Source organism: Oreochromis niloticus, linkage group LG5 (genome assembly GCF_001858045.2).
Source record: "Oreochromis niloticus isolate F11D_XX linkage group LG5, O_niloticus_UMD_NMBU, whole genome shotgun sequence".
Lineage (NCBI taxonomy): Eukaryota > Metazoa > Chordata > Actinopteri > Cichliformes > Cichlidae > Oreochromis > Oreochromis niloticus.
In genome coordinates, this window is record NC_031970.2 from 24,057,714 (window position 1) to 24,084,522 (window position 26,809).

Below are 26,809 nucleotides of genomic sequence, written 5' to 3' on the forward strand. Positions count from 1 at the left end.
GTTACTGCCCAAACAATTAGAGCCATTGTAACGTGATGTTAACGTGTTCTCCTTGATATGAGGAGGAGGCGGAATAAACAGTTGTTACCCATCCCGGGGGTCAAGAGCAATAGCTCGGGGGTGCTCCACCTCCCCTGCCAGTAGCGTGGTCCTCATGGTTCCATCCAACTTGGCCACCTCTATCTGATCCAGGTTGCTTTCCACCCAGTAAATGTTTCCCGCTATCCAGTCGACTGCCAGACCCTCGGGTGTTGCCAGCCCATACTGGATTACCACATCAAAGCTGGTTAAAGCTACAAGAAGAGAAAAAATCAGGGCATATGTTCAAACATCATATTTCATCTCACTACTCAATAAAATAAACACTCCTCTGGGGTGCTTACATTTTTTAAATTCACACAGTATCTCAACATGTAGCATTAAAGGCTGCGAAGGCTGGGATTTGCTGATGACTACATTTCTAATCTTAACTGCTAATCCAGTTTTAGTTTGACAAATTATGTAAATGCAATGGAGCTATTTGGATAAGAAGTTAACTCTGCGATTTTCTTTAATCAAATGGTAAATACAGTAGTATTGTTAAGCATGGGTGGTTGTGCTACAATTGCAGAAAAAGTCTCAAATGTCTGGTGTCTTCCAGGAACAAAGAGACACATTTTCCAGCCCCTTTCTAACCCTTTCATTTTCCGCTGGGCTCCTAATCAGGGTCTAATTACACGAGTCATTATCCTCTCTGCCACAATGAAAGCACACACACACTGCTGCATGTAGCCTATGGACTGTGTAAGTAAACATGACACACAACAAGCAAATAAACATACAGTAAGATGCACAATATAAGTGGAGACTTGTGCACATAATTTCCTCATTATTGCTGCTGCAGCCATGATGACGCCTTGCTTGCCTGATGCAGCAGGTCTTGACTGACCGGTCTGACCTTATGTGATGAAGTATCTGATGTTCTGTTACCCAGAAGCCACAGCTCCAGCAGCATAGCTGTACACACTCTACAGTCTATTCTGCTTTTAAGCACAGAAAAGGGGCCCTGAATTCCAATGTGTTCTTTTCAACTCGATAAAATCCTAGAAAACCTAATCAATGCACTGCAATTGGAACGCCAATTTCCAGATGTTTTCAACTGCAAATAGAATTGATTTCCACTGATGAAGATTGTGCATTGTGGCATGAAACTTAGCGGACCCCCGATTGTCAAAACAAACCAAGAGATGGTGCTTTTAGGTCTTTTAGGCATAAAAACCTGTTACAGTACAAGGCCTCACCTCCGTTCTCAGACAGCTTCCCACGATAGATCTTATCCTCCACGACATCAGTCCAATAGAGGGCACTCTGGTTAAGATGGAAGTCCAGGGCGATGGTGTTTCTGAGCCCAGGAACTAACACGCTGAACTCTCCCTTATTCAAATCAATGCGGCGGATCTCGTGGCGGTTGGAGAAAATGATAAAGGGTTTGAAAGGATCTGTGGACAGAGGAAAAAGAAACAATATCCTAAAATATGCAGCTAACCAGATCATAAAGGGTTAAAACTTTTGCTCGGTCACCATTGATTGGTACTCAAAACGCTCCAAAATGGCTCTGCTGTGCTGCATGGAAAACCCTGCAGCCTTGTTCCTCTGCAGTGTGTGGCTTGACCAGCAAAGGAGGGGGTATGTTGAAAGTGGCTCTAAACCCTGGTAATTAAAACTCAGTGTAAATAAGACAGGAGTTATCTGTACCTAACAGGCAGCCATACGGGCAGCAGGATGAATGACAGGGTGCTGGTGGCTAGTCTCTAAGACCTGGCAGTGAGAGGCAGCATCATAAATCTGTGTCCTCGTTGCTGCAGGGAGATAACTACATTCTTTATGTGGATTACAAAATTCAAAGTTGATATAAAGTGATTAAGTATTTTCTGTCTTTCCCAAATTGCATTTTTAATGACTTTAATACATTTTTTTAAAAACTCGTCAGCTCTTTAGTTTTTTCTTTGACATTTAATAATCACTTTTTCATAAACTAAAACTGATAGTCAGAAAACTAGCTAGGTTTTCTTCATGAATCTTTTTACATGTCATATACTCTCATGAAAACAATGTAATATGTTCCCCTTCCCTGTCTCCAGTGTACTGTCTATTGTCCAAAAAGAATACCATATTCTGGCAATATGCATCCTCTCCAACCACAGTTTCCTGCTTGGCTTGCCTCTCCCTTCCTTCATCCCGAAACCAAACCACCCTTCGATTCTGCTGCTTTGACAGTGATGAGGTCTAGTAGGGGTCACTTCTCGAGCTTTCTCCCCCTCCTGTGTAACTCAATTCTATACAGACACACACACACACATCTGCTCACTTCCCTAAATCTGCCACTTTTGTTTCCACGATCCCTTACCCGTGCTCTTGCAGTTCTCCTTGTCAGGCTCCAGTTCCCAGCCGTCGTAGCACGAACATATGACGCTGAACTTGTTCTGCTCGCAGCGTTGACTGCACTTCAGGTGTTTAGCGCAGAAGCTCTGGATCTGACAAGTCTTGTTGTCAGCCCCCAACTCCATGCCCAGGGGGCAGGAACAAATGACCCCCTCTCCGGGAGCCACTGTGCAGTTATGGCTGCACTCGCCGTTGTCCAGCGAACACAAGTCTGTAGATAAAAGAAACAGATGTACTTAACCGTTGTTTTATTTTAGCGATCATTTTAAACGCAGGCCTTCACTCGCTGCGTTGCGTTCCCTGCAATGAGACATAGCCTGGGTGGTGTTGTTCCTTACCGCAGAGTTTCTCATCAGAACCATCTGGGCAGTCATCAGCTCCGTCGCAAAGTTTCTCCGCAGGCAGGCAGATGGTGGAGTCGTTGGCACACACATGGTGAGAGAGCTTACACACCAGTGCCTCACAGTTGTCCTCATCCGAGTTGTCCTCACAATCGCTGTCGCCATCACAAACCCAGGCTTTGCTGATGCAGCGTGCTACAGACAGAAGGCAGGGTTATTTCACGAGCAACCTCAGTCAGAACGTTGCATAAAATGCTATTAAAAGCAGGATGAAATTAGTCGGTGCATTTTAAGAAGTATGGATTCCTCACCGGAGTCCCTGCAGCCAAACTTGACAGCTGGATCACACATGTGCGTGACACCCTCACAGTTCTTCTCATCGCTCATGTCCATGCAGTCAGTGTCCCCATCACAGCGCCAGCGCAAGGGGATGCACAGGCCATCCATCCGACACTGAAACTCGTCTGTATGACAACCTCCAGGCGGGCGAGTGGCTGGATACAAAAACCAAACAAACAAACCAAAAAACAAGACATCAAAAAGACATCACTCGAAAGTGACGCCGTTTTGCGTCGTCTCTCGCATTAATCACATCAGGACACACAGCCTTGAGCAAAAACAATCTGCGACTTCAAAAGACTGAGAACTGAAACTAATGAGGTGCCCGTTAGAAATTAGCACGCAGAAGGACAGATTTGACAGAAAAGCTTTAAGCGTGAATTCAGAAGGTCACTGTTTTCTACACATCAGCAGGCAGTTCGTTACAGCAGCAAAATATATTTGATTTATTTCGCTGCTTTTAAGAGAAGTTACTTATGAAAGTATAGGTAGGTATATCTGAATTATTGGGTGTCAAAGGTTGTACCTAACAGACAGAGTGACTTAGGGACACGAAACCCATTTAATCTACTAAACAAAAGAAAGAGATTAAATAAAGAGATTAATGCAGAACCATCGGTGACACTAACAGCTACCTGTGTTTCATAAACATCAGCTTGAACATGAGCTTGAATGTTTAACATAAATTTGACTTCTATAAACTCATTCAGTCTTGTTTGTTTCAACTAAGAAACACTGCAAAATATCCAACCTATACTATCAGCCAGTAGCCTTCGTAGAGGCTCTGTAGCGTAGTGGCTAACAAGCGAAATCGCCACGGTTTGGTCCCGGGAGGAGACTCAAATCCCTTTGGAAGGGCCACGCGGCGTAAAAACTCTGCCAAATCAAACATGTGGAGCTACCAGCTGTGACGGCGCCTTGTCAATAAGGGACCAGCCGAAAGTAGCTTCTATGATAAGCCAGTAGCCCGTAACTTTTAGTGCACAATGTCTTTTTCCCTTTTCCTCACAACTTTTATTGCCAGCGCTCCTTCTTAGCCATTCTTCAACTAAAGCTTTTATTATTAAATATGAATACTAATTATATAGTACATAAATGCAAATTATTTGTCGGGGAAAATCAATGATCGTACATTTTATGGGTACAACAGTGGTTGGTAATAGAATGCAGTCTGTTCCATCAGCTGCAGGTCCTTTTCTTGTATTATTTTATTTCTGTATAATACAAATGTCACGTTCGATAACTACTTTTTAAATCATGTTTGTTTTTTGTTCCTTCCAAGTGCAATACACCATAAAACTGCGCTAAGTACTGTGTCAGATTTCCCTGCCTGATATTTAAACGACTTCAAGTGTCTGAATAACATCACATAACATCCTTGAATGGGAGTGCTGCGTGAACAGAAACATGAAGTTCACACAGAGATGAAACAAACCTCTTCAAGTTGAAGTCAAGGCAAAACTTGTTTGCACGAGTGGAGCAAGGCTTTTTCTAAACAGAAAACTTGACTCTTAACACGCTGATTTTTTTAAAGGATTTTTGAACACACTGCTTTTTCTAGTTAAAGGTGCATTCACTTAGAAAGCAATATTCTGCAGCAGTGGAAAAGTTTAAAGAGACAATACGGAGGTTAGATACAGACCCTGATTGGTGCAGTTTGCATTGGTCTCGTCACTGTAGTCTCCGCAGTCATTGTCTCCGTCACAGGTCCAGTAATCTGGGATGCAGCGGCCGCTGTTACACTTGAACTGAGCGCTGGAGCAGGAGTGACTACAACCTGCCTCGTCACTGTTGTCCCCGCAGTCGTTATCTGAAAAACAAATGCAGTGAAGCAACGCTAACTTACTCACTTTGTGAGGCATGCAGTGCCTCAAAGACGATAGACAGACAGGTAGATGGATAGATAGATATCATCTTTTCACAATTACGACAGAGAAAATGTAAAAAACTTCACACAAATTAAACTGAACATCAAAGATGAGAGTCAAAGTAATCACAGAAACTGCATAGATCAGGCCATGCACCATGAGAGAATGTACCCAGCGCTGATACATTGAGCTTGGAAGCAGAGCATTTTGAGCACTTTTGAATGCATAACGTTCAGTATTTGTTAAACAAGTTGACTATGTAGTCATCTGGAAAATATCATTTATCTTTTAGTTAAGGCTTCCAGTAATTCCTAAAAAAAAAAGCACACTTTGATTATTTAATGTATTTGTTTTAATGAATAGTTTACTTAGTATCAAATTTGTGCACAATGGACTAATCAATGCTAGCAGTTTTGGTCTCAGCTTGTGGCCATGTTCGATGAGCAGAAAAGCAGCCCTAACTGTTTCTAATCCTGCCTGGTCAGTCCTAAAGCGAGGCTAGCATCAAGGCTTTTGTGGTGCATGTTGATCTATGCACTAACCGGTCAGGTTTGGACAATTCAACTCATCAGAGCCGTCCTCACAATCCTTTTCTGAAAGACAGAACCAATGGAAGACAGCAGATTGGGCTAACAGCACAACACGGGACAACAAAACCAAATGCACGCACACATGCACACACACACACGCACATACAAACGCAAAAGATGATGAAAAGAAGAGCCAAAATAAGGCTGGTGGCCAAACATGCACAGATAACTGGGACAAAGACAAACAATGAGTTGCTACTGTACGTCGACATAAAAGACACGCAGACGAGATAATAAAAAAGAGAAACTGACCATTATCACAGCGCCAGTTAATGTTGATGCAGCGCCCATTGTTGCAGGTAAACTGAGTGAGGGGGAAACAGGTGGGGTAGGCTGTGGACAGAGGAAGACTTTTAGATATAAAGCGCTAGCTCACGTGGCGCTCATATGGCAAAACAATTTGTACAGTGAGCTGTCGGGTGGAAATTAAGTTGACTAACCGCAGGAAGCAGGCTCATCTGATCGATCGCCACAGTCGTCGTCCAGGTCACATGTCCAGGAGACGGGGATGCAGCGCCCGCTAGCACACGAGTACTGATTGGGTGGGCAGGTTCGGGCTAAAAGACAAAATAGCAGAGTTCAAGTCATAATTAGAAAAAAACCAAACAGAAACGACCCAAAATAAATGAGTCTTTGTCTACCTGAACAGGTGGTGTTGGACTCATCCTCGTCATTCCCGCAGTCATTATCCCCGTCACACAGCCAGCGCAGAGGGATGCAGCGGTTGTTCTTGCACTTAAATCTGTCTGCAGAGCAAGTGTGCTGGTCTGGAGAGGGGGAAAAAAAGGGCGCACTGAAGGGCGAGGGAGAAACAGGAATACAAGAAGCCGTGTGTGGAGATGGGGAACGGAAAGGTGAGAGAGTTCGGAGATGTGAGGTGAAAACGAATACAAGAGAGGGCAGATATTCCAGCTGGTTTGGACTGGGTTTTGTTTTGTCTGGAAGGGAAACCTGTCTGCACTTTTGACCACAGGCAGAAAGACAGACGGAGAGACGGACAGAGAGCATTTCCCGAGCCGCAGAAATCGTGTACCCGCATATACACGGGCATTCACACACACAAACTCTCGCCCACTCAATTCAAAATCTCTCATTTCATTCTGGCCCCACTACACTGTTAAATTCAGGACACCATCTGACTCAGTAGCAAAAGGAGGGGCAGCTGTTTTGTTTGCGTGTACGGGCAGTAACTCACAACACAGTTCAAGAGCCTCATCGCTGTTGTCCAGACAGTCATTGTCTCCGTCGCACTTCCAGCGCTCTTGGATGCAACGGTTGTTCTTACAGGCAAACTCTCCAGGCTGGCACTGAGGAGGAGGTACATAAGAGGGGTTTGCTGTAGAAGAGAAGAAGGAGGTTAAAGACAATGTGGGGGTAAAAAAACTAACAAAAAACAAAGGTCATGAAGGACATAAAAGCAGCAGGATTTTGCAACGAATTCTGAAAATTTTCCACAGAAGAGAAAAATGCGTGGTTTTGTGAAAAAGCACAATTACATGAACATTCCTGAAATCCATCAGTCAAAACCCACCCATAGCAGGCTGGGGCTCAGCTGACTGGTGCTTGCATAACAATCAAGAAAACAAGAGGGGACCCACTTGTACAAAGACTGTAATCTCTGATTTTTTTGCAAAACAACAAGAACACCTTGAAGACTACGCTTCACAAAGGCAGCGTTTATTGCACAGTTTGCACTGGATTGCATTACATTATGTAGATGTTTTCATAGCCTGCTCTTGTCTGTCTGCATTTGTTCAAACATTTTAGGACTAATAGTTTTAGAAAACACACAGTCAGACTGCTTGACTCATCTTGTCTGACATACAAGAAGCTTAACCTTGTAGGTAATGGAGCAAAACCGGTGCCACTAGAAACACCCTGCAGACGCACACACAAGCACGTACAAAGAGTTCATGCACAAACCTTTGCAGCTGGTGTTGTCAGTTTTGTTTAGTACTTGGTCTTCTGCACAGGCACACTGCCTGCCTCCTGGTATGGCCAGACAGAGACTGCTGCAGCCTCCATTGTTTACGCGACATGCATTAGAACCTGTAGATGAATGGGCACTTATGAGATGCTTTTTTAAGTTACTTTTTAAGTTAGCATGTTTGGATGGATGTTATGTATAACGCTTTTCCCAGTACCTTGCTGCTGCTGAGCATCATACATTCGAATTTCAAAGATGGGAGGTCGCTCGTTGCGCAGTAGAGTGGCGGTGCCTGTGGTGGTGTCCAACTTGTAAATGCTACCACTGCGGTACTCGTTCCAGAACAAAAAGTGTTTATAGTGGCACAGACCAAAGGCATGGTTCAGCTCCTGACCTTCATACACCGTCTGGTGATGTGAGAAGGACAGGCAAGACTGTAAAGCATGTTTTTATAATGAACCACTACTGCATATATATGGTCAGTTAGGTAACAGATGGGGTTGTTGGTCAGTTTTAGCTGCTTTGGTGTTAATGAAATTAATAACAGTTACAGTAGAGGAGAAGATGGATAGGCTCGTAGAAGGCCTTTAACCCATCACCTAAACCGGTGTCAATAGGATGAGCACTGCCAGAACTACGACATGACCTCCAGCAGGCCACTGGTCTAAATCTTAGCGTGTCTAACCATCACAGAAAATGAGAGACAGACTTCATGAGGGTGGGCTGAGGGTCTCTAGTGGGCCGTATGGAGCCTGATTAGCATTTGCCATATAATTCCAGAATTGGCAGGTCCACAACTGCCACCTTGTGCTTTTCACAGATGATGGCAGGTTCACCTTCTGCACAGATGACGACATGACCCGTTTGATAATGGCTCAGTGATGGTATAGGGTGGCACCCTGACTGCCGTTAGGCATCAGGATGAAATCCTTGGAGCCACTGTCAGGCCCTAAACTGGTGCAGTGGGTCCTGGGTTCCTTCTGGTGCTTGAAAATGCTCGGGCTCATGTTACAAGAGTTTGTAGGCTGTTCCTGGAGGATGAAGGAATTGATACGATTGACTGGCCCCCACATTCACCTCTCCTTAAATCAGTCGAACACCCTTGGGACATTATGTTTCGGTCCACCCAACGCCATCAGTATAGATATCCAGCATGATTTTTTTTTCCTTTAATTTTTTTGAGCACTGAAGTTCAAAACTTGCTCGTATTACTTCATGGTGATGATAAAGTATGATGCAATGACTGGTGTTTTTTACTAGTTATTAGTTACATGGGTTAAGTAACATATAATTTTCTAGGCAATAGCAATATAAAAATGCACATTATACACTGACCGGCACTTGTGTCACTAATATGTGTGTGTGTGTGTTTGTGTGTGTGTGTGTGTGTGTGTGTGTGAGAGTAATTTTTAGATTCATTTAACATTGGCCATGAAATTTCCAGTTTCTGCATTATAAATCTTAAACGCTAAAAACAGCACCAATAGCACCACAGCTCAGTGAAATCAAAATATCAGTTCAGACACAAGGAGAAACCAGTGTTAACAAAACTCAACCACATTGTTTGCACTACACAGTGATAGACCACCCACATTATTCCACTGCTTTAAAGCTCATTCCTTATTAGTGCATTGACACCCGTTTTTAAATCCTGTCTGAAGTTGCCAGACTCCAGTAAAACAGTTTTAACCTTCAATTCTAAAACAAATTTTAATTCTGACCTTGCGTCCGGAACTGTTGAGGTAGACCATCTCTATACGGTCGTAGTAGGCATCCACCCAGTAGAGGATTCCCTGGGGGATGTCCAGGCTCAGGCCGTTGGGCCACAGCACTGTTTTACTGGTCAGAAACACATTTCTGTTTGAGCCATCCATCCACGCCCGCTCGATCTTTCCACGCTTGCTTTCCTTGGGATCCTCTTCCCAATCTGTCCAATACATCCATCTGAGGAATAACAAGGGAACTGTTATGGGTACAAGTGATAGCAAGACAGGAAAAGGTGAATATTTTTGGTGCATCTTGAAGAATCTCTTAGGATTAACAAAAGCAGTGACATTTTATCTAGCTGCCCTAAAGCACCCAATACTCATCAAACCAACCGGTGGGGAATGCTCAGCAGTGTTTCTCAGCTGATATGTCCACAGGCATACCGGTGTTTGTCATCAGGTACTCTAGGTCCTGTCAACCACTCATGTCTACACTATTGTGCGACATTAGAAACGTCCCTTCTTGCCATAATATGACAGACATTAACAGTGGCATTCTATAGTTCCTTTGCCTTTTCTGCTTTCTAGTAGTTTCTGCTAGTTTCTCCTCCTCCTTGCTGAGCCTGATTGATTACAGGCATTAGCAGAAGTGAGTGCCTTTCCCCAGGGAAGTGTGTGGACACACATCACCCTGTCACTAGCAATCCAATGTGTGTGCGTGTCTTTGCGTGGGTTTATGAGCATGTATTTCTCAGGAAAGAGCACAGGAGGTCTTATCAATAAGACACATCCATGTACACCATTATAAAGAATTATTTGAAAGAGTGATATGGCTGCATGCGAATGAAATGTTTCATGTAGCTAATATACAAAATGCTCCATCTGTTTCAGGAAATAAGGTGTGATAGGTGTAATCAGAAAGGACTCGCCAATTCGAGGGGAAAATGGTCAGCAGCACAGAGTGAAAAATGACCAAAGGCCTTCGGTTGGATGATACAAAGATACTGATTACAAGGAAAGGCAACAGAAATCTCTGATGCAACAGATAAAAGCAAACAAAGAGAGCAGACAGAAATGTTGCTTCGGTTTTACTGAGAGGTGAGCGACAGGGTGGGTATTTTTTTACTTGAGTCATCAGACAGATGACCAGATGTAACGATCGCCTATTATTATCTCTTATCTGCTTTCACTTGTACATTTCTGGCATAATTTCCTCTACCTGCTCTTTACTGATATCTGTTCTCTCTGCACTCTATCCCTCCCTTCATCTCTTTATCCACATTACCCATGAAGCGGATCCACTACAATGGCACGAGGGTGAGTCATTTTCCCTTCAATCAGTGTTTTCCGGGTCCGTGAAGCCTTTTCCAGTCGAGCCACACTGATAGTTTTCTTGGGCCCGTCATCTGTCCAGTACAAGTTGTCAGCCATCCAGTCCACAGCTATACCCTCCACCGTGTGGATCGCTGAGACAAACACAAACAGTGGCTGTGAAGTTTTTCTACACAGCATAAAGCACATCACATGCTTTATCAGTATGGTACTGAAAGAGGCTGCAGTTGCTATTTGTTATAAACTGGACTGAAAATAAGAGTCATATTGTAAAGCACTTTTTTTAAAATCTCAAATAGTTTTAAGCCAGATCAAGAAAAACAGTCTTTTACAATATGGCTACAAATTTTATTTTAAAAAATGTGTTTTTGAGATTATTATGGAAAATCATTGAACTAGCTCATAATCTTGGCATGTCGTTTTGGTCTCTCCAATCAGCTGCTGTTGCCGTACCTTCCTTCAGAATGGTATCCCTCTCCGTTCCATCAATCTTCTGGCGCCCAATCATGTAGCTGGTGGCGTCAGCGAAGTAAATGAACTCGCTCTCGGCGTGAAAATCCAGCGCTCTCGGGTTCATTAGATTCTCGATCGGGATCATGTACTCATCTGGCACCTTAGCATTCATGTCCATGCCTCTGATGACCCCTGGGCGACCTTTACCATAGACCAGGAAGAGCTCGTGCTCTGGTTCTGTGGCAAAACAATAAAGGGAATAAAGGTAAAACACTTCAACATAGACCATCACTTACTGTTCTTTATTTTATTTTTTTTTAAAAAGGAATCAAACTTAGATGCCAACTCATATGCTGACACAGTTATTTCTGAATAATTTATATTGATTATTAACGTTAAAAAAAATGCAAGTTCAACAAAAGCCCAAAAATGAAAATTAAGTGATTTTTAATGAGATAGTGAAAGAAGAGGATGGATGCCCTTTGGGTCAATCAATATTGCCATTTTCAAGGACGTTCTTTTCTCAGTAGGCAGATCAATATAAAGCTGTTATTGGTGGATAGTAAAACACTTCTCGGAATAAGCTGAATCACACTGACAGCTTTGTGGAGCGGCCAGCAAAGAGCCAGCAATGCTGTTAAAATACATAAAACAAATGCTGGAGTTCAGTGTCGACGTTACTTTCAGAAAACTCAACTCTGCCAAAAACTTGAGAACAGAAAGACTGCATATGCAGGACAGCAGAAGGGATTGTTTCATACATCGATAAATGACTTGTACAACTTTGTTCACAGATCATTTGATATAGAGTCACTGAGGTAGAGGGAGAGAGTTATGTGTTTAAACTCAAACAGTGAGATAGGCAGGATTAAATCTACAGGAGAATGAACACAGACAGACAGCAACTGCTCGAGACATCTGTTAATCTGGTGACTTCAAACTGAATCTACATGGATCCGAGCCGAGGCAACAGTTTAGACCAAAATACACTTAAAGCAGCTCTTCTCATAGAAAGGCCTTTATAATACCTTCTCACAGGGCACACATAGAAAGTCTAAAAAGACCGTCCAAATTCTTAAAAATTGCATTTCTACATGTAAATATCTTATGCACGACACAATTCAACAAACTTATTTTTTTAGTAAACTTTCAAATTACTTGAGCTATGCCCCCATACACCCACTGGGAAATTCAGGAGCCCACCCCCGTCTGGGAATACTGCTACAGTGAATGTTCGACACGCAGATAACTTTTGATGGATGTGTTGATTTACAATCGCTGGAGCTCAGTCACCGTTCATTCCCACTCACTTTTGCAAGATTTGCCATCGCTACCCAAGCTAAATCCAGAGCGACAGCGGCAAGTCCGCGTCTTTTGGCCATTCCCCAACAGACAGATGTCGGAGCAGCCTCCAGCCTTCCCAAACTGGTCCTCCTCGCATCCGTGGCTGCGCACTAGAAACCAAGAAAGAGGGAAAAAATGAGTCTCATAATAAAATATCCACCTAGGAATGATGTATATGTGCGGGCATGTCTACCTGGGGGCTGCCGTCTCTGGTGGTAGACGTGCAGAGCTCCTCCCTTGTCCACCCTGGTCACCACCTGGTAGTCTGTGCTGTTGAAGCGGTTCACCCTGATCACACTGGTCTTGGGCTGCATGTTAGCGTTGTCTGAGTTGGTGGCGTAGAGATAGTTTTCAAATACAGTCAGCCCATACAGATGCTCAATCTAAAAACAACACAAATCACAGGGAGAGGAAAGCACAGAAACCGCTTAATCTTTTTCAGTATTTCATGTGTTTCGTCTCTTGTTGTTAAACTTACATGTACAAATACTCATACAAAATAAGTTTTTCATAAACAAAGCCTCTCTGACTAACAGTCTTTACAAAAAAATAGATCTACAAGTGCTTTATTAGTCTGCAGAGACTGTAAAAAACTGTCTAAGCCCTTGTGATGTCTACGCAGAAACACTTTAGTATTGCTTTTGTGTGTAACCTCATAAAAAGGGGTTTAACTTTCATAAATTTGAACAAATAAATGCAATCCAAAAGCTGTATTTTTTAGGAGTGCACTCCCCTGCATCACCAGTATACAACAATGGATCTGTCACTCATTGCTTTGTGACATTTTACTTGAGCGAGTCTTTTATTTTCTCTGTGTGAGGACAGTTTGGTGGCTATTATTTTCCTCATTCCATGGCAACTTACCACCAAAACAAAATAGTTTTCTCCTCTTTGTGATCTTCTTTGGTGACATTTCCAATGGTTAGATTTTTTAAAACCTCTTTTACCATTAAACAGATGTTGTGTTGCCATGTCACCTTTAGTTTAATAAACCATGCGCACATGTGTAGAACAGTGGTCAAGCTGTTTGAGGTGCCCCAATATACAATTTTAAAAAGCCACTTGTCCAAAAAGTAGAATTTCCCGTGGTCAGCATGGTGCAAACTGTGACCGAGACCGAAAATATTCCAGAGCTCTCAAACATGATGAGTGCTCACACAGCACTTGCCTTTAGCTGACAAAGTCAGGAAGAAATACAAAAACACTGGAACTTTACAGATGTGAACAGACACAGACCACAGGCTCAGTCCCCCCAGAGGCAACGTCAGCACCAACATCTGACATGGAACTGAGGCCTATCATTGTGGATATCAGACACACTGATAAACACAGACTACCTTAAAGATTACATTTACATACTGCTTCCTATCATCATCTGGATTCGGGAAACAATTAACAATAGTGCATTAGGTCACCTTAGCTTCCAGATGTAGACAACACAAACCAGACTGACGGACTGTGCTGGCCACAGTGTGTGATCTGAACGTTATTGCTTTTTACACAGCTTGCACCTTTAAGAGAGTGTGTGCTAAGTCTCAGCAAACACATACACTGACTTGGTAAAACAGCCCTGACTCAGCACCATCCATAACCACGGTTCTTTTTATCCTGTAAGTGAAGGATGTGCATGTACTAATGGTCTATCACAGGTGTGCGCACACACACATATATAACAAGAGGTGGCGGTGTATGTGCGTGTGTGTGTGCATGTCTGTGCCCTTAGGTTCAGTGAGTAAATGAAAGCTGTTACTTCCCCCACAGATCACAGTAAAAGCCATGGTAACAGGTTTAAGAGCCAATGTGCTTCAACAGCGCGGCAACATCAACAGCCTCAATATTGGACACGATTAATCAGCTTATTTAATGAAAAGGCAAATGTCCACCATCTTCTCCCTGCTAATAACTCACTGGCTAAGAACGCATTAAAGGCGCACACAGGGGTAACGTATCGTGTATAGAGCTCCAGAGCATGTAAGACAGCGTTATGGGGAATTTCTTACAGCTAAAGAGAGATAATAATGAGATTATTTTCTTACCAGCAGTCCCTGAATGATAGTGTGCCGGTTCTTGCCTTCATAGTCCACCACCTCAATATAGTCTAGATAGGCATCAGCCCAGTACACCAGCCTGCTGACAAGGTCCAGCGTGATGCCGTGGGGGAAGACGATCTTACTGTCCACCAACTTGGTACGGTTGTGGCCATCCATGTCACAGCCCTCCACCTTGGGGATCTGTCCGTAGTCTGTAAAGAACATCTTCCTATAGAAAGAAGCGAGGATAAATGGATTGATAGCAGGGGTGTTTCCATGATTTTTCTTAATGGAGTACAAGGGGGGCACAGGGGGCACCAAAGATGCAAACTGGACTGCAAAGCACAGTTTTCACGGTTATATGCAGCCCTGTGTCATATTGCAGATTTATTATGTAAACATAATCTTGTAATAGATACTTTTTAAAGTAAAAAAAAAGTATTCTGACTTTTTCAGTAACTAAAAATTATAGTTCACAGATTGCATCATATTATTATTGACTTATTGATATCTATATCTCTTTAATATTGCAGCTGTTTATATTAAGGACATATATATAGCTGAGTATCTTGATCTATAAGCAATAATTACACATGAAATACAGAGTATATGGAAATACTTGAATTTTTTTTATTTATCTAACCTTTATTTATACAGGTAATCCCACACAGACTCGATGTCTCATTTACAAGCAAGACCTTCACCTGTAAATGAACTACAAGGACATAAAACCTGAGAAAGTAGTTGAGTAAATGTACTCAGTTACATTCCTACTGGTCCTATCTGTGCTCTCATCTATTACTGTTGGGTACTGTAAGATTAACAGCACTCTAGTCCAGTGGCTTTTTGGGTGGGGGGTGCCAGGGAGACCAAACATATTTCAGGAGGTGTCGGGAGCACCTTATAGCCCTCTCCCAGAGATGCCCCTGATTTACAGATTTTCACTTCTGGTTGGACAAAATACTGAAAACTTCATTATTGGGCTTCTTGATGGATATTTGAGATCTGATAACATTTTTTCTTCCAAAACCAGTTTGTTAGACCCTAAGTTTTCATTGTTGCCAGAGCAGAAATATTAAAAAAATAAAATAAAATTACTTGTTTATGACATCAAATCACAAATCCTGCTCACAGTCTCTGTAAATGTGTTAAAAAAACAGCGTCTACTGTGAAAAACATGCGTTACACAAGCGAGCTTGAGTCCTTCTCTAAAGTAGACCTCTCAAAATCCTTTCATAACAGAGAAATGGAGCAACTGCTAATGAGTAGATGAAGGCAGGAAAAATAGAACGATGTTATTTATTTATTTTTTAAATTTTGTCTTTTATTTGTATGTCACTCAAAGTAAGTCAGCCTGCAGATTATTAAAAGCACAACTAAGACTTTTTTTTAAAATGCTGTCCCAGTGTTTGTTATTGCTGTTTTCTCCCTCTAATGACACTGCCGATTACCAAAAAAAAAAAAAAAAGCCAGCTCCAGCAGCTCTACCTGATGCTGTTCCTGAACGAACCAATTACAGCAGAGAAAGCTGTGTGGGAGGAAAACTACAAGCAAACACGTGCACGCGAACGCACATTCTTGCATTCGTGCAGTTTTCTCCGAAGAACAATCTCTCAGAATCACGACCACGCGCCGCAGATACAGACACACTTTCAGGAATTCAGCTGGAAAGTTTGGTCAAAAACAAAAGAGCCGAAAACAAAAACATGCTTTTCTTCTCAAAACCTTATACAGTCAGCATACCACCAACATCTGCGCTCAATTACTCCGGCTTCCAAACATCCAATTTATCCTGTTTTTTTTTTTCTATTTCCACATGTTTTAAAGTTGACTAACGGCGATGGATGACACGACGCAGTCGCTGGACAAAGTTTGTGTGATGTTCTTCCTTCCGTACTTTAAGAAAGTGACCACACTCACCCCATGGTGGGGTCCAGAGCGATGCCTTTGGGGTTGTACAGCTCCTGATCCAGGAGGGTAACACATGTCTGCCCATTCTTGTCACACACGAAGATCCTGTCATCCACGTCATCCACAAAGTAGAAGTTTCCGGTCAGCCAGTCAATGGCCATCTGCTCCACATCTGGACAGAAAAGTTGGAAGTGGGGTGGGGGAGAAGATGGGACACAGAAGGAGCAAGGTGAAGCAAAAACTGTACTTGTAATGATTCAGTGACTAGTATGGAACTTGTGGCGTGCGATGATGTTGTTTTTATTTCTAGGAGATGGGTGAGAGGTTTGGCTCGTCTGCAGCAGTGTGCTGCAGACACTCTCTCTCATGCACACATTCGCACACAGTCCAGGACGTCAGGTTCGCATTCGGATCGCTTTCCCTGACTGACAAACGAGACGACAGCTAACGCCAATTAGCCAGAGTCTAAGTACTGTGTCTGTCACTTAAAATCACTTCAACAAAATATGAGAGAGCCTGTTTGTTGCTTCGGGTTATGTGATGTTGCCATAGTGGTACCTCAGAGCTGACGGCTCTGTGTGGTTTTTCACTGGGTTTATTTTCCCCAGGCTCCACTCCCCACCCACGGGACAAAAATCAAACACGTAGACGTGTGCGCACGGCACCACACGCAAAGTTTATGGAACATTTAAAGCCTACAGAAGCTCAACATCAGACCGACATAAAGACTGTAACGTCCCTTCCCCTATCAAAACTGTGCCGAATGCGGTGAGGAGGGGAGGGGTCTCAGGAAGGAGAAAATAGAGTAAAAAGAAACGTTACATTAACAGACCCCCTTCTTCCCTCCTCTTCCTTTCATCAAACAGCAGCTCAGCCGCAATGAGTCAGAGCCAACAATCAGAGACAGAAAGCTTTTGTTGAAGATGAATGGAGATGGGAGGATATTAAAGGACTGGAATTATCACTTTATGGTACCAATTTAAGTACAGTGCATTGGTGAAGCACAAGGGCAAGAGAATTATGCATAAGATCTTTATATTTTGCATCTTTATACCTACTCTTAATGCTGAAATGTATATATTTTTCAAATACTTTCATATATCTGGCAGGTTGGAAAAAAAGCTCAAAGCTCAGACCAGAAATAACACCAGACACATAATTAAGTAAGGAATAATCCAGTAATATATTTTATATATTGTAGTCTATACTCCTTTGAGTGCTGTAACTTTTTTACTGTTAATTCTATACTTTTAACAAAGTATGCATCATATAAAGTTGTAAAACATGATTAGCCTCTTTCCTTCTCAGCAGATTGGACTGCTGGTAAATGAATAAAGTAGATTTCCAATACTGTTTTAACAAATGTGGCTTAACAAATACTTTTTCTCACAGTAAAGTGCTTCTCATCACCATGTGTGTTCAATTTTTCTGGTGTTTATATTTGATTCATGGCAAAATTACAGCAAGCTCTTAAGTCATACTCAAAGTAAGGTAGGGGGGTGTGTGTGTGTGTGTGTGTGTGTGTGTGTGTGTGTGTGTGTTGACATTTGGACATTCGGAGGAAGCTGTAGCCAGAACCTCAGTTCTGCATCTTAACTCCCCGGTCATTACTGCAAACATCTTGCAGGAAATGACATCACCAGTGCCAGATGGCATTACACAGTTCTAAAATGTTCTTGCATTAAGTTTCTTTGCTTTTTCATTGTTTTGGTTTCTTTGTCTGATTTCCACCTTCATCGTTATTATATAGGAGTTTTTATTTGTTACATACCTGTTTAGATTAAATTAAGGCTTAAAGTTAAGCATTATTAGACGTGGGGATGCTTTGTGACAGGTGGGTGTCGACACAGGCTGAAATTGCCCCTAAATGACTGCTAGGCTGCTTACTCAAGTCACTGAACTGGACTTCTCTGTTTGTGCTGGTATCTTTATGCAATTACCTGACAAATGATAAGGCTTGCTGTGTGGGTAATTGTACTAACAGCCAATCTGCAAAGTCTGTGCTCCATTTTTGGTGAGGGAAATTACAGTATTTTATTTGGATGTTACGCAGCACTAATTAGCAGTTATCTGTGTTTGGGGAAGCAGTTTAGTAACTGAGTTTGCTGGCGTTAGTCAAGTGAATTTTATCTGTATAACGCAAAAGGTTCAAGAGTGTTCACAGACATAAAAATATATTAAAGACAGCAAAAAAGAAAAAAAAAATAGTAACAATTACACAAACAAGCAGCCAAAATAAAATCTAGTTGATCCAGCTTTGCCTAAGCCTAATTAGAAATGCTCTCAGCTGAAGGATGGCTGTGAAAAAGCCATTCCTAAGGAAAGGAAAATGAGCGAAAAGGCTGAAAAGGTGTCCAAATTGCACAACAACTGGGCTGAAAATCAGCGTCAACAGTTCTTATGGAGTGATGAATCTATATTTACAGATGAGTTCAGGAGAGAGGTGCAACACTGAGTGTCTAAAGCCATCTGTAAAACATGGTGCATGCTCTGTCATGGTTTAGGTCTGGATTTCAACCAGTGGTGTTAGGAATCTTGTCAAAATCAATGGAATTGTCAATGTGGAAAAAGGAAAACATCTGATTAGCATGAAATGATCCCAAACACAATAGATCACTATCAGCCACGGGTCATAGGCCTCCCCAGGTTCAGACCTCAATATCATCAAAGCAATGTGGGATCATCTTGATAGAGAACTGAACAGAAAAGGCAGCCGGCATCCAAAGAAGAGCTGTGAATGTCCCTTAAGAAACCTGGAGAACTATTCCTAAACAATACTTAAAGAAATTGCAATCTCTCAGGTCCTGTGTGAGGTGTCTGTTTCCTAAGGACTAAGTTACTCTTCATGTTCTGTAGATAGTTTTTCCTAAGTCCCTACACTTTTCTTTTTTTGTCCTCTGCTTGTCCACTTTCCTCAGATCTTCTTTTAGGACATACTGGACTGTATGTCGAAATGTGCCAAGCCTTCTACAAATTTGGGAATCTACTTGTTGGTGCAGAAATACTAGTTTGTGCCTCTCATGCCTGTCAAAGACCTTTTGAAAGCCTGGAGACCTATTGCTCATCACTTTCAAAAATCCAAAAGTCTGGCTCCATGGAGGCAAAATATTATGCAGTCTGTGTAGGGGGAACATATGACAGATGACTGACTATGAAATCAGCCATCTTCATGCAACCGACCAACATAAAATGATTTTTCTTTGCTCTTAGTCACTTGAGATGCCACAGAAACAAGCTGTGAACATAACCCGTTGCTACTTTTTCTACCTTTACTTATGCAAAGCAGATGAACACTTCTTCCAGCACCGGCAAAAGTACCTGTAAATATTCATTTTGGCATGGCAGATCCAAACTATGCATATACTAGAGAGAAAGTAAGAGAAATCCTGGTGAGGCAGGCTTCACATATCACAAGGCCTGTATTTTCACAGCTGCTTTGGCTCAGCTCTCCACAGAACTATCCTAACACACTCTACGCAAACACTTCGTATGTAGGGCTAAAGTCATACTGTAGGGGTCCTTGGTCACGCAGCGCTCGGAGGTTTGGGTGGTGGTGTAACATGGCAGTATGTTTACCAGAGTGATCAGGTCCCTGTGCTGACTTCAGGGGAAACCTGAGGATCAATTTTCTTCAACCAGGAAAGAAACGTTTGGGTTCGGGAAATGATGAAGCAGATTCCTTAGTATAAGAATGCAGTAAAAGTGCCCATAGTGAAAATTCAGCAGAAGTGAACCAATAAATCTGTTTAAACTCTTGTTTGAAAAAACATAACTCACATTTTTTGTAAAGAGCTTAAAAATCAAAAGGAAGGGAAATGGACCACCTTCGAATATTTTGAGCCTGAACAAAAGTGGAAAAGGGATAAAAAAAAAAATGCAGCAGTACAGAGAAAGACAAAAAAAAGTGAGAAAAAGAAGAGAGAGAAGAGAAGAAAGATGGCGAGGGAGAGATCTGATTTCCACTAGGGAAACTTGGCCATTGTGCAGCAGCATTTCTGAGGTTTATGGAATCAGCGGCCGTAAGTCCCAAAGGTGCTCTTAATTTTTAACACAGAGTTCTCTGTTTAAATGCTTCCAGCTGCCTCACAACACCGATTCCCCGATTAAGCACTGGATAAACAACTGAGGGAGAAAAGAGGAAGATTGTGCAAGATTACTGAAAACCATGAAAAAAAAAAAAAAGTCTCGGTTTTCCTGCACCTCTGCTGAGCAGAAATGGCCTCAGCAAAGCCACAGACTTTTCTATCTCCTCCCATTCTCCTCTCTCTCCTCCTCCATGCATCATCCCCCATCCCTCCCCTTTGTCTGTTCCCCAGAGGTGGGAAAACAGTCTGGATTCATTAACTGCAGCTCTGTCTGTCTGAAGCTATGCTATAAAAAACAACACCGTATAATTGAAAAAACAGAAACAGCTGCCTTATTCATTTACCCTTCCTTTCTCTAAACAACTCATTTTCTTCGTGTTTTCTTGTTCGTAGGCTGCTCCCCGTTGGTCTAAGAAAAACAAGTGCATGACTAGGTAATGGAGTTAAAATTTATTTCTAGGAGCTCAACAAAGTTTTACACCAGCAACTGTGCACGTAGGAGGAGAAGTGAGAGACCTACGTCTTCACAGGGGCCCAGCATTGTACTACGGCGCTAACAGAAGGCCGCATTAGCGTGCTTCTATCAGGATCATCACGTTTAAAGCGGCGGATATGGCTTTGAGACCTCACGCCTTTCAATTTGAAATGTTTAATTGAAGCTTTAACACCAATCTCTCATACTGCACAACCCAGTCCCCGTGTTACACGGAGACGAAAGAAAAAAAGACACAAAACGTGTCTCACAGACATAAGAAAGCTGAATGTTAAATAAGAAACACTGCAAACTAAAATGAGTGAGGCGGGTAAAGGAGCAGAAAGGGAGAGAAGGAAACTTAAAGCTGACCAAGTGTTGAATGGAAAGACTTAAAAATGTGCTGACTGGCTTGCCTTTTAACAGCACATGACCCTTTAAGGAGATTTCAGCCCAGTGTCTGTCCTAAGCAGCGAACTGTAGCTGGTTGTGCAAGGGTAGCAGGTACTTTGGCTCTTAGAGTACAAGCTGTGATGAGGGGGGGCTTACTGGCAGCTCTGGGATCAGCCCTCCTGTGCATAGCATGAAGCATCAAAGGCTGATTTTTAGTGAATGTAAACTTATCTCTGTTTGATTTCATTTGAGCTCTTGGGTACCAGTTTAGACTGTCCTGCTGCTCTAGCGTTAGCTCTGGATGCTTAGTTTGTATTTCGCTTCAGTTTCATATTTGCTCGCTTAGTATCCTTGTTGTTTCCGTCTGTCCTTCCCTCTGTCACGTCTTTCTGTGTTCCTTAAAAAAAGGGAAATATGTTTGGTATTTGTTTTTCATGTTACAATGTCTCCTTGACAGAGCTTATGTGTACCACAAGTTTTGTCAAGTCAGTTTCCTTTAGAAAGGTTTCTAACTGAGAGAGGAGACGTGGAAGTATCTGTGTCGCAGTCATAATAAGAAGAACTAAATAAATACTACGGAAAGGCGCTTCTGTGCTTGCGCAGATCACCTAAATGTTAATTATAAATGCATTTCCCATTTCGTGCCGTAACCTATTGATATGGTTTGAATTTTGAACAGGCTGATAAACGCGCAGCTGAACTCTGAATGTCACGCTGCTGCAGTAAACTCTGCTTCTCGTCAAACTGTTATCTTGCATGGAGATCGTATCTAAGCTCCACAAATCAAGTTTACATTGAGATTAATGGATCAAAGTCTGGTAAAGGTTCTGTATCCTTCAGATTGCATTAGTGATGTCTGTTGCATTGTAACCTTTAGGAGTATCATCAAATAATACAAAAAAACAAAAAAAGATTTTAATTCAGTCACAGAAATAATAAACAAGCTGGAGAGGAATTATAACTACCCAGCAGGCAAAATTAAGAAAATAAGATTCATTTTATTTTATTGGCAACAAGGCAGATTTATTAAGGGGGCCAAATTAACACGGTGCTGCAATCGCAGGGTGATCTTTTAAGTTGCATAAAAAGTTTATATTAATAATATTCTGCCAAGAGCAGCTCAAACTGACATCTCCGATGAGGCAGCCGGCAACATGCTAACCAAAACAATACAGTGTAAAACAGCAGACAAGTGAGAGGCAGCTGAAGGAGAGCCGGTATGTTGCTGATATGATGAAGGTATTGTTGCTGTGCCATGTAAATGTGCACATTGCTTTGTTTTTGTTTTTTAATTTTTTTTAGTAGTTACATATTGAAACATTCAGATTCTAATTGAAAACACTTCAGATACAGATACTTCAGGTTGGCTCGTAGTAGATCCTTTACCAGAGAGAAGCAAAACAAAAGGGTCAGGTAAGGCGTGCGTGTTGTAGTCCATCTACTGGATGTTGTAGTTTCAACACTGCAGATATCTGACATCGTGCTGTTAAGGAGCCTAGGCTAAGTAGACTTAGCCTTATCACGTCTCCTACACACCTTTCCTTCACCTCATGACATTTTCCATTGAGGTCAAGGAAAAGTGTTCTAGCTCATGCTCTCAACTTCTCTGTGATTTCTATTTAAGCCTTAATTAAGCTTTGTTAGTTTAGTTAGCTTTTAGGGGTTTTTTGTTTGCCTGCTGCTCTGTCATTTTTGTGGCAGCTGCTTATATTAACATTTTGCTCACAGTAAAGTTTACTCTGCTTTCTGAGTGGTTTTTTGGCCTGTATATTGAAAGGATTGTTGTTTCCTGCAGAGCCACAGTGTAGAATAAATGGTGCAGAACAACATACAGTTTATTAAGTAAGAAAGTGCTGAGATAAACAGAAAAAGAAAAAATCAACAAATGTTAAGGAGGTATTTTTGCAACTTTCCTTTTTAAACAATCCTCTGACCTCCATCATCGTACATCAAACGGGAACAGAGGTTCTAAAAATGTAAATGTTATTTGGAAGCTCCAGCTTTTTGGCGTTAACAACATGAAATTTAGTGCGGACATTAATGTGCCAGAATGATGGATCCTACGTACTTACACTGCAAAAGCCCATGATTTTTCCTCAAGCTGAGCAGGACGCAGATGTTTGTGGGTGAAGCAGTAGTAGCATTACTTTGTAGTACTTTTGAAGTAGTATGATTATCAATATGCATATTTGTTATATGCTTTAGTTTGTGCTTTGTGTATAGGAATGCTAATTATTATAGCACACTTTAAACGTGCTGCATCATGGCTATAGACTTGTTCTGTCATCCCATTAAAAGTTTGCCTGATTTTAAAGTTTTATATTTCATAAATTTGCGAGTACCAAAAAAAAGGCAATGTGGCTAAAATAAGAGAGTGACAGTGTTCGCGGGTGGAGACACATCTGGACAACTCATCTGTCAAATAGTGAGGTCATGAGTCACTCTGATCACATGTGCGTCATTTCCTATGTTAATCCCTGTTACCGGATCCTGCTGGCTACTTCGACGTTAACTGTAAGTGTAAATCTGCTCCTTCCTCCTTCCAGCCTGTACAAAAGATCAACTCTGATAGGCAGTCCCTTCAAATCATCATCTGGAACGGATGACAAAAACTCTTGCCCATTTGTACTTTATATTCTTTACACGGCTCAAAGTACACAGCCATAAATGGGTTTTTTTTAAGTTATAGTATAAAGATCTACACATCTTTCCATATTTTGTACCTCATACCCAGCAACCCCTTTGTGCCTCGGATATGCTTGCTTTAATTCAGCATATTTTGATTTGCCTCATTAGCAACCGAAATGCATTTTCCATCAACAACAATGACACAGAAACCACAATATGGTGAGCATCTCTAATCCCGCATCATCTGTCATGCACATCCTGTCCTTGCTCTTCAGTGCAGCCAGTGCTCCATTTTGTCAGTGTGTGGGTGTGCACACATGTGTCTGTGTCTACAAACGACCACTGCAGTGTGTGTGGGCGTGCATGTGCGTGGAGGACAGGCGTGAGGAAACCAGCTGAGGCTGATGGAATTTCCTTTATGTCAAAAATAAATAAATAAATAAATAAAAAATGCTTCTGGCTCTTAAATTGGCAAGTCGGTTGTAAGGTTCTGGTTACAGCTGCACAATTATAGCAACTGTGATAATTCTTGTTTTTGAATGACTTTGATCATAATTATTATTATTACTACTACTCACAAACGCTGTATCCTTAAAGGCAAGCTCTGTAATGATGTGGCACTTTCTGTAATTTTGAGATGGGCGTTATGATGTACTGATGTGCAGTAATGAGCTCGTGACAAATGTAGCAATAGCAAACACACACAGAGAAATGCTTTTTTATTTATTTTTTTCCACTCTGATGATAAAATCCCCCATTTTTCCTGCTCTAAGCTTGTCTAGTATCATCTGGTTTACAACTAGCACATTTCCAAAAGGCAGCTGCACCACATTGTGTGTGCATGTGGAAACCAGAGCTCGCCTGTCTGTCATTATTCTGCTTTTATACTTTCTATGACGGTCGGCGCTGAGCAAGTCATTTCTGTCATGTTACTTCATTCTTTTAGTCACATGGAAAAGGAATGTGGAGAGAGTGAGAGACAAGTGGTTGCACTTCAAGCAGATGTGAGGGGAGGAAAAGAAGAGGGACAAAACTACATGCTACATTATTCTATAGGGCTGCTTGAAGTCCTGAAATCAAAAGTGAAGTGAAAATATGTGAAAGTTCACACAAGGAAGACGGTCTTTAATGTGCACCCTCTTTCTCATTTTCCGCTCAAATTCAGTCAGCGGACTGAGGGCGTTCCCCTATTTCCAATAAACCGATTCGATTTTGTCACGACCTTCGTGAGCACATTATCTTCCCTCTGTTGAATTTTAAAACTCCTCATTTCCCTGCTGCTGTAAGGAGCTGCTTAGTGTGTCAGATCCCCTCCAGTTCTCATCAGAACCAATATCCAGAGGTCTGCTCGCTAAGCTCATCAAAAGTCCTGCACGCCCTCCCATCTCTCCCAGCCAGTTCTTCAATACTTCTCATTCCTTCATCGAGTTACAGCTCTGTTGGCGCCGCTCAGCAATTATAAAGTACAAATGAGACGTTGCGTACTTTTTCGACTTTCTCCGGTGTGCTCGCAAAATAGGCTCGCTTTCATTTTAGCCTTCCCTTAAAGTGACGGTAAGAGATTGTGGGGAGAAGCACGCAGAGTAGAAAATAAACATAACGGCAAAGTGAGGGAGAAAGTCAGCGTTGTTCTGATTCAGGGCTAAGTCCCCGATTAATGTTTGCAGCTACGAATGATTACAAACCACCTGTCAACCAACTTCCCAAAAGATGTTGTAATGAGGCATCGCAGTTGGCTTTCTCGAGATGAGATTGTTGTTTTGTCGCTGTTTTCTTCTGACTCACAGAAGACAAGCTGCCCGAAACCAAGCTACGGTATGACTAGAAACACAGGGTGTGAAGGCAAAGGAGCGATAAAGGGGAAAAAGAAGATGAGAAAGACTGGGTGTGACTGCTTGACCTGCAGGATGTCTACACTCAGGAACATGCAAGTACTCATGTCTGTATTCAGTGACTCTCCTCAGGTTTTGACTTTTAGTTTCATTTTGACACAAGTAAGGACTCTACAGTGTTTTTTGAAAGGAGACTTAAGCCATGGAAAAATACAGTTGCTTCTAATGTGTTGCCATAATATCTGTGACTCACTGTGCACAGAGCCGAGCTCAGCTTCCGGACATTTTTTTGTTAGCCTCTATTTACATTGTGTTTTAAGTATTTATTTACCCCTCTGATATACACTTTCAGGTTCTTTAACCTTTAAAAAAATGACCAAAAAAACCCCATTTGAAAATGTTTTCTACTCCTCCTTCTTCTTCTTCTTTCAGTGAGCAGACTTCTCTCTCGCTGCCCCCGAACATGCCTTCCCCCTCTCCTCTTTCTTTGTCTTTGCCGGGCAGTTTCCACCAGCACCCTGTTGGCCAACAGGACCAGACAAGAATTTAACTGGGCCCTCAGCTGATCCGGTATGGAAATCTTACAAATGAGTCACATGTTTAATTTGGCAAAAAATTTTATGCCGTGTTCACTTTGTGACACAAGTGTTCCCGTTTATCTGGGCTTGAGACCAGGACTAGGAGAACATTGATTTGTGGTCCCCTCGTGGCTGACTTTGGTGGGACCGTACTAATCGGATTAAATTACCCCAAGGTGAACGACAAGCTCTGTCAAACTGCAATCTGAAAAATGCACAACCAAGGCAAAAATATTAAATCGGGATTGAAGAGCAGCTGGAGAAAGAAGGCTGGTGGATGGATGTTTATTTGTCTATCTGACAAAAACATGGGTGTATGTTCATCACACAGAAAGACGCCTAAATCACTCCCAGATAACAATGTCCACCTTGCTGCAGGAGAAGTAGTAAGTAGTAAGTAAGGAGTAATGGATATCTGCTATGTCACAGCTAATGCACGCATTACATCAACAATTCATTTTAATAAGACCTGCATGTATAACGGAAGCACTTTTCCACGCAAAGCTACAAAAATGTTCCTCCTCCTTTTCATATGAACCAAGAGGAAAAAGTCTAATTA

At 42.0% G+C, this 26,809-nt stretch overlaps 1 protein-coding gene across 2 annotated transcripts in view; it reads right to left on the bottom strand.

Annotated features, from left to right (window-relative positions):
- The window catches only part of LOC100706902 (low-density lipoprotein receptor-related protein 1), a 98,385-nt gene that overhangs the window by 33,418 nt on the left and 38,158 nt on the right, over positions 1–26,809 (bottom strand). For both annotated transcript variants that reach the window (XM_005469469.4, XM_019358948.2), the window contains exons 7-25: positions 16,272–16,434; positions 14,358–14,580; positions 12,515–12,704; positions 12,288–12,431; positions 10,978–11,214; positions 10,478–10,658; positions 9,208–9,430; positions 7,704–7,893; positions 7,483–7,608; positions 6,755–6,895; positions 6,201–6,326; positions 6,000–6,116; positions 5,812–5,892; positions 4,744–4,911; positions 3,074–3,256; positions 2,760–2,957; positions 2,387–2,632; positions 1,281–1,478; positions 89–293 (exon numbers count right to left, since the gene is read on the bottom strand). In XM_005469469.4, the coding sequence (XP_005469526.1) occupies positions 89–293; positions 1,281–1,478; positions 2,387–2,632; positions 2,760–2,957; positions 3,074–3,256; positions 4,744–4,911; positions 5,812–5,892; positions 6,000–6,116; positions 6,201–6,326; positions 6,755–6,895; positions 7,483–7,608; positions 7,704–7,893; positions 9,208–9,430; positions 10,478–10,658; positions 10,978–11,214; positions 12,288–12,431; positions 12,515–12,704; positions 14,358–14,580; positions 16,272–16,434 (3,340 nt within the window). The remainder of the gene's footprint in view (positions 1–88; positions 294–1,280; positions 1,479–2,386; positions 2,633–2,759; positions 2,958–3,073; positions 3,257–4,743; positions 4,912–5,811; positions 5,893–5,999; positions 6,117–6,200; positions 6,327–6,754; positions 6,896–7,482; positions 7,609–7,703; positions 7,894–9,207; positions 9,431–10,477; positions 10,659–10,977; positions 11,215–12,287; positions 12,432–12,514; positions 12,705–14,357; positions 14,581–16,271; positions 16,435–26,809) is intronic.